Genomic DNA, 13,906 nt, shown 5'->3' on the forward strand with positions numbered 1-13,906 from the left:
GTTATTGGTGTTGTCTCAGTGTCTCTGGGTTAGAATCTTAGTGATCCTGTTGGCCGTTCCTTAAAGCCTCAAGGTGGCTGCAGCAGCTCCAGGCATCACATACTCACAACTGTACTCAGCAGCGTGGAGCAAGGGTGGTCTAGCAGATATTTTTGTCCAGTGCCTCTCAAGGAGAGAAAGATCTTCCCCAGAAACCCTCCCAGATGTATTCTGTCTTGCTGGCTAGAACTTTCTTCCTTGGCCAATTCTGGTGTGAAAGAAAGGCTGAGATAGGGTATTCCCAACCTCAGTAAGGAGAGAAGGGGTTGGGAATGGCTTTGGGTGGTACTCATCACCTGCCACTCTGCTTGAGGAACATGCAAGTTGTTCTCATCATAGGAACAGGAAAGTTAAGTCATGGAAGGACAAAGGAAGGAGTTAAAATCTCCTGGCATTAACTCCCATTCACAAGAATTCATTCGACAGACACTCACTAAGCACCTGCCTCTTGCCTGCACTGGGCCAGGCCGTTTTGATGCAGAGGTGAGCAAAACTAGGCTTAGGCCCTGTCCTTTTGGATAGCCTAGAACCCTTGGTTGCGATGTGGCTGCATTTACAAGCTGCTGTTTATTACACACATCATGTATCAGGTGGTGTATTTTCCACCTCACACGTAAAGTGTTGTTTAATAAAACAATCCTGAGTGTCCAGTCCCATTCTGCAGATGAGCAAAGGGACAGAGGGGTTGTGAAACTTGCCCAAAGTTAATAGGCTGTGAAATCAAAGATTTTATTAAGTCTAGCTGACTGAAAAATGCCAGAACATTCTGCACCTTAAAAAACCCACAGTGACAGACTGTCATAAAGACATGTAACCTATCAGCACTGTTTCCTGTTCTTAAATCACGTTATCACTGTAGAATGCTTAACTAGATAACTTTCAGAATGGTTTTTAAGATTCTTGTGATTCAGTGTGTATGGGTTTGAAAGCCTGTTGACATTACTTAGTTATTTCCTTAGTGATTTCTGCATTTAAAAAAATAGATACTTACCGAGTGAGCTAGCAGTACCCTGGGATAATGTTACCTTTTCTTACAGTGGATTAGTAGCCCACTCCTTCGTTCCCTCATCCATTTCAAACTGTCATTTATACCTGTGTTCGCATCTTAGAAGAAACAGCAGGATAAATTCCGCTTCCCACGTGAGATCAGCATTTTGCTAATCGTGAGTCCCCTTGTTGATTCTTGTGGGAGTGTTCCAGGCCTCCATTGTTTATGGTGCTGTGTGGGCTGCTTCGTCTTCATCCTTGGATGATTCGTTTCAGAGAAGCGAGAGCAGTACCTCCCTACAATTTAAAATTTATTCTCCAACCTTTTAAAATTAGTGACATAAACCTGAATCCATTCCAGATTTGGTCAAGAGCCTGAGCCACAACTCTTGATGTCGGTGACCACAAATCACCCTGTAAAGAGTACCCCTGGACGGGTCTGTAGACAGCACACTCCAAGCAACCAGAGGATGGTTTAGGTTGTACCAGGTTCTTATAGCCACAGTGTAGAGGCTCCCTGCAGACCACATAAGGAAGGGATGTGAAGGAGGGTGCTTTGTTTTCCAATAGTAGCATGCTAGTCTGCAGTCTGTTAGGCAGGACAGAAAGACTGGTTGGTTCTGTGAGGTAGACCAGATGGCTTAACTTGTCTTCCCATCCTCTTTCCTCCAATCAGGTTTCCATTGTTCACTGCAGTGTACCAGATCTGCTATGAAGGCCGGCCCGTTCAAGAGATGTTGTCTTGTCTCCAGAGCCATCCAGAGCATATATAGAGTGAATCATGCAACCTATCAGGAAACGGCCTGCCTTTTGTATCAGACATTTAGAATGGTGGAAACCAGGACTTGGCAACAAAGATGTATGCTTGACTGTCATCCCATCGTGGATGTGTATGAATTTTTACCAGGTTCACTTTTAAATTGCAAGATGAAGTTCATTGGCTAAGATGTTACCGGGCAACATCTAGACGCACATATGTGACCATGTGAGTGTGTGTTCCTTTCTCATTCTATGGATGTTTCTATGAACCAAAATTAAAGGCCCTTTTTAAAAAATCACTTTTGAAATTTTCCCACCGAGGTAGCATACAAGATTGGAACTATCGCAGCTAAAAGTTTTGAGTTTCACCAAAGGATTTTTTTGTCTCATTCTCAAGGTTAAAATGTAACAAGCATTATTAACATGGCAGAGTAGATGAGTAAGGGGGTTCAAAGATCAACATACTGTAACTTAAACACTATCTCAGAGCCAGCATAATTAACTACTTCAATTGTGGGTTGATCTTTTTTTTAAAGTAATTACATATTTTGATTAGGTAATCCACTCATCTGTATATTCCACTCATTGCAGTTTTCTGCACTTTTAGCCTCTTTTCTCTTTGTTAGCTACCAGAATGTACTTGGGTAAAGGCACAGCAGTGGCGGAAGGCCAAGAACTCACCTGGGATGTTCCTGCTGTGTTCTGATTAGCTACCGTTGTGTGATGCTTCTTGTCAGGTTGTACTTTCGTTCACACATTTCCTGTAAGCCTCACAGATCCCCTGAAAGGGGGCAGCTGTTACTCTTCTTCTAAGGTACAGTCTCCGCGCCTGGTCATCTGACGAGAAGGGCCAGATCCAGAGGCTCAGCCGTCACTGGCCTGGTTTGAACTCCCGCTGATTGGTCGTAGCAGATGCTGTCCCCAGGCTTTCTTGAGGGCGTGGGCAGCTTTCTGCAGTTGAGGCTTGTATGGGTCCTTGTCTAGAAGGATTCACTCCGTGTGGACCTCACTCCATTCGCTCCACTTGGAGTCTCTTGGAAACATAGGTTCCCAGGTCCCTCCCCGACCCCAGCCTCTGAAGTGAGGTCTAGTATCTCTGTCTTGACATGCCTTCTGTGTGTTTCAATGCTGTCTACTGTCTGAGAACCACTACTGTAGAAAATTTATTATTTAGATTAGGCTTTCTCAAACCACGTTCCACAGGAAACCAGTGTCCCAGGATCCAGTAGTGGTCCTGGTGTTCCCTGGCAAGATCCAGTGAGTTTGGGAAAAGCCATGTCTGTACACCCCTCCTGAAGGGATAGACTGTGTTCATAGAACATGCTTATTTAACCCGGCAAGTCCCAGACAGATTACGCAGATTTTTTTTTTTTTTTTGGCAAGGAAACTTACCAAAGTTTCCAAGGAACACTATTCCAGACTGAGGCAACCACAGGACAGTGCAAGTATATTCACTGTCTGCGAGAAATGAGAATGAATGACTGCCTGTGGTATTGTTCATTCGCACCTTTATATAAAGTTCAGGTCTGCCACAGTCTTCGCTGAAGCTTTAAGGCGACACTTTCAGGTACAGCCAAGTGGATGTCAACTTCGCTGAAACGCACACTGTGTGGACTAAGTGCTTTTAATTCTAGAATTAGAACGGAAATTACTGTATCTTTGTAAATGTGATTGGATTCAAGATAGCACTGCGGTTACCTTACATGGTAGTGAATGAGTGTTAAGGAAATGTATGAATGTCTTTTACATTTTCATGGATTTTCAGTCACTTCGAGATCTTGACCTTTTTTATTTTCCAGCTTGGGATTTTTTTCCCCTTCTATATCTGGGATGATTGTAAACTAGATTTTTTTTTTTGGTGGGAATTTTAAAAACTTCTATACATAGAAGAATACGAAAGCACACAAAATGCTATGTTTCATCGATTTTAGTGCCACTGTTAATCAACTTTTGCTTGTCTCATAATTAATCTTTTTAAAAGTTTGTACATAAGTAACAAAGTTACTTTTTAAGATACATAAAGGGCTGTAAGCTAATCGTGGTGTCCGTCAAGTAGCATCATCAGATGTGAGGATTCGGATTTTTGTCTTGTGTATGTTCTTCATCTGCATTCAGCTTCCAACTCTGGGTTTTGTACTTGAGTGTTTTTTCTTTAAAAATGCCTTCTCACCCTTCTCAAGTCTTCTGACTGTACCTTTTGAACATACTTATGATATTCTGCACATATAGAAAAAGGTAAATTTTATATAAGTTTATGCTTTGCTAACTGTAGATATTTATTACTCTACGAGTTATATATTTTTATAACCACCTGTGGTCCATCATTTATTTTAATTCACCTTTCTTACTACTAATTATGGTAATTTGGGAGGGAGACATCTAGAAAAGAAGCTTAATTTATACTGTATCAGCCAAATCTGTGAATGTAAAAACTACACTGTTGCCTTGCGATAATTCAGCCTACTATAATGTGGAACAATATCCATCCTAGCAGGTGGAATTAAGCTAAACTCCTTCTGGTTTTTATTTAAGTCTTAGCTATCATGTGGCCCCATGGCATCGGCCCAGGGAGTGGTGAGATGCCTCTGTACCAAGGAATCTTCGGTTTCTTCCACTAGCTCTTATCTAAGAGCCTTTTACCTACACATGTACTACGTTTGTTTACAGACTGTAGGTGGATATGATTTAAAAGCTTGATTTAATAAAAATTGAATCCCCCCACACCTGTGCTACTGATCCTGTTTTTTTTAAATCAGCTTATGTGATGGTTTTATTTGTTTAGGTAGTCTCTTTTATTTCTCTCCCCAAATTGTGTTACCTTGACAACAATAAAAAGGCAAATTTTAAAAGAAGGGCTTCATCTCTAATGCGTTCCTCAAAAACACATCTGCTTCCATTTGTCGATGGGTGTTCCTTTCCATTGCTTGCTGATATTTTTATGGAATTACAAGCATAGGATGGAGGCCTTCTTCTTCCACCCATTCGGTGGATTAAATGTGAGGGTGAAAGGTTGTTGCTGAACCATAGAAGATGCTGGGATTCTTGGCCTCTGGAGGAGAAGAATTCAATCCAGGGCCAGAAGTGAGGCTTGATCGCTCAGAGCTTTTGTGTAATAGGGTTTAGAGAAAGCTTCTGACACAGACATCAGAAGGGGCAGAAAGAATGCCCCCTTGCTACTGTTAGCAATGGAGTTATATACTTTTTAATTACTTATTACAGTGAATCAAAAGAATGTCTGGAGGTTGTAAAGACCTCACTAGACCCACTCCCGTAATTTCAAGATAACAGCATTAGCTGTAAGGTTTTTTCCAAAAACTGTACTCAAGCAGGATACATTATTGTTATATAATACTAAGGAATGTAGACGGAAAAAAAAAAAAAAACGTTTGTCCTTTCCTCCTCCTCAAAAATTCCAGACCCCTCTCTCCTTGGGGACTCCCGGACTTCTTATCAACCTGCCTAGTTATTGACTTTCTCAAGGGAAATGCCCAGAATCCTGAAACAAATGGGGGCACTGATGGCCAGAGCAGCTAGGCTTTGAGGTGGCTCTGTGATTGCGGGAGAGGGCGTGGGAGTGCTCACCATATCCCTAGGGGTCCAGGCTGTAAAGCTTATGCTCCAGCCCTCCAAAGGCCACATGGTTCAGGAAAAAAATGGACTAAGAAAGCACATGTGTGGGCACAAGCAAGAAAGTTGAGCACCAGGTAGAGAAAAGGTCTCTGCTGAAAACTTGTAATCATGCCAGCACCACAAACAGGCTTTGGGTTTGAATTTTTACTTCCAGGAGTCACAAGCAAAAAGTTAACATAAAAATCGGAACTTGGGCCAGTAATGCCAGTAACTGACAGAAACAAAAATCAGCAACATCTGCAGAAATCTCTCTCGATCCAGGCTGCAAGGCTTCCCGTAAATATGCACTTCCCATAAGTATTCTCCATTGAGTATGTACTTTTAAAATTATAATCACAAAATAGTTCATTATGAGTGCAGGTTAGTAGATTTTTTTTTTAAACAGAAGAATTACATGCCCAAGGTTCCAGATATTTATTTGAGCAAAATGAGAGATGCTTTTGAAAGGTACTTTTAGGAAGAAGTGTACATGTAGATCCACTGGCCTGGGCAATGGTTCCTGGATTGAGTCCCCAAATTTCCAGGGGCTCCACCACTCTCCTGGAGGCTCACTCAGTGACAGGTGTGAAGACAAATGAGCACAGAGACCTCACATTCACCAGCCGGGGGCCTCTTCACAAAATGAGCAGGAAATGACTCAAATGTCAAAAGAAAAAAAAAAAAAAGGTCATACAAGGAAGATTAAACCATCAAAAAGGAGTCTTGTAAACAAACCTATTTGAACATCTGGATATGAACATAAATTATGTCATTGGACAGATTAAAGAGTAGATTTGACAAGAGCTGCAGATGGAATTAACAAAGTGGAAAATATGAAGATAGTAACCGAAAGTAGCAAAGAAAATACCTGAGAATTTAAGAGGTAAATAGAGGATAGGATAAAATTCAATATATATCTGATTGGAGTTCCAGAAGAGAGAAGAGGGAGAGGCGATTTTTGAAATAAATAATGTCTGAAATGTGTCCAGAGTTAATTGTATACAATCAATTTTGTTATTCCCCCAAATATATTTCCATTCAAATTTTTCTCCATTAAAATTTTATCATGTAGACCTTATAACTTTACGACTGCTGGTAAAATAAGTTGATGATGAACTTTTTTCTTTTTTGGAAATAAACTATGTAGGAGAGCTATAAGCATAAGCTACTAATTTACTGAGGGTCTGACGGATCTGAGTACTGGAGCAAGTTGTGTCTCCTTCGGTTTGGATGGGAGGTGTAGCGCTGTGGGGAAGACTTGGGTTTTGGATTCTGCTTCATTGCCTTAGTATCCATCTAGTTAGGTCAGCCAAGTCTTCTTTGAAGTGCATTTTCCTCATTGACTGGGAATAATATCCATGCAGCTCAAGGATTACTGTGAAGGTCAGTGAGAAACAGGAAATGATAACTTTAAAGGAGGAGAATATAATACTAGTAGCTGCTTATGCAGAGACGATGATATATATTCACTAAATTATTTAAAAATTTTTTCTGAGATGTACAGTGAAACTACATTTCCCAGCCTCCCCTGCAGCTAGGTGATTGAATTCTGGCCAGTGACATAGGGAAGAAAAAAAGACCTCTTTGGAGGAGGAAATGGCAACCCACTCCAGTATTCTTGCCTGGCAAATCCCATGGACAGAGGAGCCTGGTGGGCTACAGTCCTTGGGGTTGCAAAAAGTCAGACACGACTGAGTGACTAAACCTACTTACCTTTTAATGTTAAGACTACCTGCCCTTTGTCGAAAATCTTCTGTATAACCTGGCTCCTCCCCTCACCTCTTTGGAGCAGTTCTCTCAGGGTGACTTGAGATGCTGTCTCCCTGGCTTAAAGCCCTTAAAATTTCCACCAAATAAACATAACTCCCAACTTCTAAAAAAAAAAAAAAAACCTTGCCGGGGTTACATTCGGTTTGAGTCTCCACTCGTTTCCCGTGTGCTGACTGGATGTCAATTTCCAGAATGACCTGGAAGTCATACGTTGGCTCTTAAAGCCTGGATTCTGGGACTTTCCTGGTGGTCCAGTGGTTAAAGATTGCACTCCCAGTGCAGGGGACCTGAGTTCAATTCCTGGTGGGGAACTAGATCCTGCAAGCCACAACAAAGATGGAAGATCCTGCTTGCCACAATTAAGATCCTGTGCAACCAAAGAAATAAAAAGTTTTAAAATAAGAGCTTGGATTCCTACATGACTATGTGGAGAAGTTTCCCCCAACCTTCAGTTCACGTTGAACTGTGATAGTTAAAAAAATCTTTATGCCACTGAGATGTAAGTGTTATTTATCATAGCATCTAGCATAATTTTCCTTAAGTTGCTAAAAAGACATTTATGGAGTTAAGACGAGATGGAACTTAGAGAAATATCAAGAATTGATATTGATATTCAATGTCAAGAATTTTGGAGAATTTATTCACTGGTCCCTACAGCATCCTGCTATCTATTTGGGCATCCCCTGTTGGGATATAGAGGCTGTGTTGGAATATGGGTGGTGGTTTTTCCAGTGGTCATGTACGGATGTGAGAGTTGGACTATAAAGAAAGCTGAGCATTGAAGAATTGATGCTTTTGAACTGTGGTGTTGGAGAGGACTCTTGAGAGTCCCTTGGACAGCAAGGAGATCCATCTAGTCCATCCTAAAGGAGATCAGTCCTGGCTGTTCATTGGAAGGACTGATGTTGAAGCTTAAACTCCAATCCTTTGGCCACCCGATGTGAAGAGCTGACTCATTGGAAAAGACCCGGATGCTGGGAAAGATTGAGGGCAGGAGAAGAAGGGGACGACAGAGGATGAGATGGTTGGATGGCATCATTGACTCAGTGGACATGCATTTGGGTGGACTCCGGGAGTTGGTGATGGACAGGGAGGCCTGGCATACTGCAGTTCATGCGGTCGCAAAGAGTCGGACACGACTGAGTGGCTGAACTGAACTGAACTGTGGCTTGAAAGATCTTAGTTCCCCGACCAAGGACTGAACCTGGGCCCCTTGCAGTGAAAGCCTAAGTCCTAACCACTGGACCACCCAGGGAAGTCTTTAACATGTGCTTCTTATGCTAGAGTCTCCTTATCTTCTTCAATTCAAAAGCTTCCAATTAGAAGTGTCATTCAGTTCAGTTCAGTTCAGTTGCTCAGTCATTAAGATTTTCACTAAGTCTACAAGCCAGCTGTCAACTCCAAAACCCTTGTGTAGCTGAAGCTGAAAGAGTGACTTCAACTCCCTTCAAAAAGTAAGGAATGATTGATACTGTGTATAAAATAGAGAGCTAATGAGAACCTACTGTATAGCTCAGGGAACTCTACTCATGCATCAGTAGTGACCTAAATGGGAAGGCAATCCAAAAAAGGGGATCGAACATAGAGCTGATTCACTTTGCTGTACAGCAGAAACTAACACAACATTGTAAAGCAACTACACTCCAGTAAAAATTAATAATAAAAAAACCTCCTGAAACCAAACAAAAAACTAAGGAAAAAAAAATCGTTGAATTTTAACATGTTGAGTGCAAATGAGCCCATTGGAAGAATACTTCATCATTGTAATTTGTCAAGTTGGTGTTATTCAACTTGTTACAAATGGAAATGCTTTTATGCTTTGATGGAAGTGTTATTTGTGATTCTTTATTGTTACTGCTCTTATTTTAAAATAATATTTGGGAAACAGTCACTTCGTTTCAAATTAAAGTCCATTTGCCCACTTCCTTAGTAGCCACTGCTATTTATCCCTAATGTGCTATTCTAGAATTGCATTTTACATAAGCAAATATATACTTATTCCCCTTCCCATTTTTCTACACAAAATAGGGATTACTATGCATCTTGGTTTTTTTTTTTTTTTTTTTTTTTCAGTTAACATTATGTCTTGACCATCTTTTACATCAGTTGCTTTTTTTAAGCAACTTTTTGAAAACTTTTATTTTGAAATAATTGTATCAATAGATTCACAGGAAGTTGCAAAGATAGTACAGAAAATTCTTAGGACCACCCAATTTCCCTGAATATATGAACACTTAATTTTAAAAATTGTATGTTAAAATGCTAGTGGTAGAGTACTTTTAGCTTTACTACTCTGGTGCTTTGTATTTGAGCACTGTGTGTGTGCACTCAGTCGTGTCTGACTCTTTGCAACCCCATGGATTATAGCCACCAGGCTCTTCTGTCCATGGAATGTTCCAGGCAAGAATACTGGAGTCGGTTGCCATTTCCCACCCCAGGGGATCTTCCCAACCCAGGGACTGAACCCAGGTCTCTTGTGTTTCCTGCTTTGGCAGAAGGATTTTATTTTATTTTATTTTTCTACCTCTAGCGCCACCTGGGAAGCCTGAGCTTTGTATATATGAATTAATTTAATCCTCAGAATTTATCAGCCCATATACAGATGGGAAAGCTAAGGCACAAAGAGGCTAAAGAACTTAACTAATAGACTGTAGTTGATAAAACCACGATTTGAACTCAGGCAGGTTGCCTTCAGAGTCTGTGTGTGTTTTTTGTTGTTGTTGCTTCAAGGGGTAAGTAATCTTAGTTCCCTGAGCAGGGATCAAACCTGTGCCTCCTCCATTGAGAATGTGGAGTCTTAACCCACTGGACCAGCAGAGAAATCCCCAGAGTTTGTGTCCTTAACTTTAAGGTTATGTCATCTCCTTTCAGTAATGGCTGTTCATAGTGAAGCAAAATCAGTGATTGGAAAGAGCAAAGCTGCAATCACTCAATAATTATTTCTGCAAATGTGCATAAATATACTATGTTCATGCATGTGTGTGTGCTGTGTTCAGTCACTTGGTCGTGTCTGACTCTTTGCGGCCCCGTGAACTGTAGCCCGCCAGGCTCCTCTGTCCATGGACTCTTCCAGGCAAGAAACCTAGAATGGTTTGCCGCTTCCTACTCCAGGGAATCTTCCCAACCCAGGAAGTGAACCCGAGTCTCCTGCATCTCCTGCTTTGGCAGGCAGGTTCTTTACCACTAGCACCACCTGGGAAAGAAGCCCTTGTTCATGCATTTATGGGATTTTAATACATAACACTGTTCTAAAGTTTCCTTTAAAAGTCTTAATAGTAAAAAATATGGATTTCCCATAGCCTTTAAATATCTGCATATGTTTAATTATCTGACTATTCCATAATTTATTATAGATGAATAGTTAGATTGTTTTCTTTAATTATGATAATTGCCACAGTAAGTGTCCTCACATATGTATCTCTGTTCACTTATGTAAGTAAATCTAGAGAATAACATCCTAGATTTTTGTATTTTAATAGACCCTGCCAAGTTAGCCTTCAAAAGGAAGGCTGCAATTTATGGTTCTGACCTCATTTTCATTTCCTGATTACTTTTATAACCACTATTTGTGATTCTTTTATAATAGAGAATTAAATAGAACCAATAAATCTGAGAAATGCACAATGTTGTATTTATCAAGAATTTAGGGAATTTCTGGCAGTCTGGTGGTTAGGACTCTGTGCTTCCACTGCTGGGACCCCATTTCAATCCCTGGTGGGGGAACTAAGATCCCACAAGCCACGTGGTGTGGCCAAAAAAGAAAAAAAGAATTTAGAAGTGTCTCCTACCAGTTTTGTTATTCCAAACTACAATTTTGTTAAAAGAACTGTTTACTAGCAGTTGTAATAGTGGTGCTGAAAGTTTATATAAGCATACAAAATATGTCTTGTGAGTGACCTGTTTATGAGGATTATTGAAACAAGAAACATTAATAAAAAAATTTAAAACATCACAAGTTTAAACAAAACCCCAGAAGACTCTTGTAAAACGCAAGTTGAAATGCGTTTACCACGCTTGTCAGGAAATTCCCGGTTCCAGTGAACAATGACCCTCCTGTCCACCAGAGGTCACTCTTTGGAAATGAGTTTGCCCCAGGCAGTTGGCAGCCTTTAAAAAAAAAAAATAGCATTATTGTTCCAGTGGCTCTTTGGTCAAGTGTTGGGAAGGTCACGCTGTTCTTACGAGCTGAGCTGAGTTTGTGCTGCACAATTGTCCCGTATCTAGGTTTCATCCTGATGTTGTAACTCAAAACAGACTGTAAGTTGGTGTGTTTTACTTTTGACTCTTCAGTATCCGCTTAAACACCTGACTGGATTTTGTTGCTTCTGGATTTCTTTCCCTTCCCTGACATTGGGCTCCCACTTAGTCCGTCTTCATTAAATGTCTGATTTCTTCTCCATCTCATTCTGACATTGACATTCCAGCAAAAGCAGAAATACCTGCGTTTTTGTTCTCAGGAAAAACTCTAGGACTATCTTTGCGGAAATACTTCTGGAGGATGGACCTTCCGTGCTTTAGAGAAGTTTTAACAAGGAGGGTGGTACACAGTGAAGGGGAAAAAAAAAATCTCTTTGCATTCTAATCTTCCCCTTGGTTTGCTGCTTCATTATCTTTGGAGATTGTGTGATTTCCATTTAGAAGCTGTTTTATCAAGAAGTGAATAAAATTTAAGCTTCAAGACCCTTACTTGTACAAGTGCCTTCTACCTAAGTTTGTTTTCTTAAATTTGTATTCTTTTTTTTTTTTTGGCCTCACTGCAAGGTTTGTGGGATTTTAGTTTCCCAACCAGGGATCGAACTTGGGTCCTTGGCAGCAAAAGTGTAGCACCCTAACCACTGGACCACCAGGGAAGTCTATGTATTCTTTTTTTTTTTTTTTAAATTATTTATTTTTGGTTGTACTGGGTCTTCAGTGCTACTCAGGCTTCCTCTAGTGCTGGTGAGCCGGGACTCCTCTTCGTTGTGGTTCAAGGGTTCTCATTTTAATGGCTTCTCTTGGTGCAGAGCACAGCCTCTAGGCACACAGCCATCAGTACTTGTGGCTTGAGGGCTCAGTAGTTGTGGCGCATGGGCTTAGATGCTCCATGGCATGTGGAATCGTCCTGGACCAGGGATCAAACCCGTGTCCCCTGAACTGCAGGCAGATCCTTACCTACTACACCACCTGGGAAGTCCCCTGTATTCTTTTTCTTAAACAGAAATCACCAAGTTCTAAAAGCTAGCCCCTGGGACTTCCCTTATGGTCCAGTGGTCAAGACTTCTCTTTCCAATGCAGGGGTACAAGTTCTATCCCTGGTCAGGTAGCTAGATCTCACATGCCTGGTGGCCAAAAAAACCCAAAGCAAAACAGAAGTAATATTGTAACAGATTCAATAAAGACTTTTAAAATGGACCACATCAAAAAAAAAAAAATCTTAAAAAAAATTAGCTTCTGGGCCCTTAAGTGGAGTCAACACCTCATTTCAAGACTTAACGTGTTTGGGTAGAGATTTAAGTTCTGGCTCTCCGTGTCTCTGGCCAAGTTACTTAATCTCTCCGGGCGTCCATTTCTTTGTCTGCAGATAGTGTCAAGTTTCTTGAGAAATCAAATCACATGTATAAATTGCTTCTCACAGTTCCCTGAACACATTAGGGAACTTCAAGAAGGAAAGAACCTGGGGAGAAAAAGAGAAATCGATACTTGGTTTCAATTGCTTGGGGCCTTCTGCCTGGAGTTGTCCAGGAGACAAGAAAACAAGATAGGTGCTGGGGGAGCCCTTACGAGGTTGGAGTACCCCCGAGGGTGGTCTGTGAGGTGTGCAGAAAAGGGATTCAGGGACAAATAACCCCAAAATAAAACTGAGATGCCCAGGATAAGACCTGGACAGAATCCACGTTTCTTTCTTTCTTTTTTAATGTTTTGGCTCTGCGGCATGTGGGATCTTAGTTCCCTGACCAGGGATTGAGGCCATGTGCCCTAGATTGGAAGCACACAGTCTTCACCACTGGACCGCCAGGGGAGTCCGCCATGTTTCATTCTGTTTTCTTTCCATTGTGACCGCGATTCCTTGGCCATGAGCCAATTTTCCAGCCCCTGCAGACAGGGCTTGGCCAAGGTAACAGCAGTAGTGATGGAGTGCCAGGTCCAAGCCACGTACGAATTGCCAGCTTAACCTTCCCCTGTACCTTTGCTCTCTTTCAAACATTTCTAGGAGACAACATGAATCATATTTTATTTTTTTGAAGGAACTTTTTATTTTATTTTTTTCTTAATTTATTTTTAATTGAAGGACAATCACAGTATTGTGTTGGTTTCTGCCATACATCAACATATTTATTTTTAAAATAATTTTATTTATTCATTTATTTTTGGCAGTGCTGGGTCTTCGTTGCTGCACAGGCTTTTCTCTAGTTGCGGTGAGTGGGGGCTACTCTCTAATGCAGTGCATGGGCTTCTCATTGCGGTGGTGAATCATATTTTAAATATTGTATTACATATGGTAGCTCAAATTCATTTATTTTTAAGTGCTAATTTTCCATGATATGAATAAACCCCAATAAAGTTATCTGTTTCTCTATTGGTGGCATATAAGTTGTTGAAGGTTTTTACTAATATGGAAAATAATGGAAGAATATAGCCTGATGGGTTACAGTCTATAGGGTCACAGAGTCGGACATGCCTAAAGCGACTTAGCATGCACAAAGAGTGTCATCATACTAATTTTTGCAGTTCTTTTTCCAGCTCAGTGGGTCTGAATTGATAT

The 13,906-nt window shown here is 40.9% G+C and overlaps 1 protein-coding gene across 1 annotated transcript in view; it reads left to right on the forward strand.

The window, feature by feature from the left end:
• The window catches only part of GPD1L (glycerol-3-phosphate dehydrogenase 1 like), a 63,978-nt gene extending 59,341 nt beyond the window's left edge, over positions 1-4,637 (forward strand). The window contains exon 8 of the mRNA XM_061395739.1: positions 1,703-4,637. Coding sequence (XP_061251723.1) covers positions 1,703-1,799 — 97 coding nt within the window. The 3' untranslated portion in view covers positions 1,800-4,637. The remainder of the gene's footprint in view (positions 1-1,702) is intronic.
• The last annotated feature ends 9,269 nt before the right edge of the window (positions 4,638-13,906 follow it).

This window comes from Bos javanicus, chromosome 22, assembly GCF_032452875.1.
Source record: "Bos javanicus breed banteng chromosome 22, ARS-OSU_banteng_1.0, whole genome shotgun sequence".
Taxonomy (NCBI): domain Eukaryota; kingdom Metazoa; phylum Chordata; class Mammalia; order Artiodactyla; family Bovidae; genus Bos; species Bos javanicus.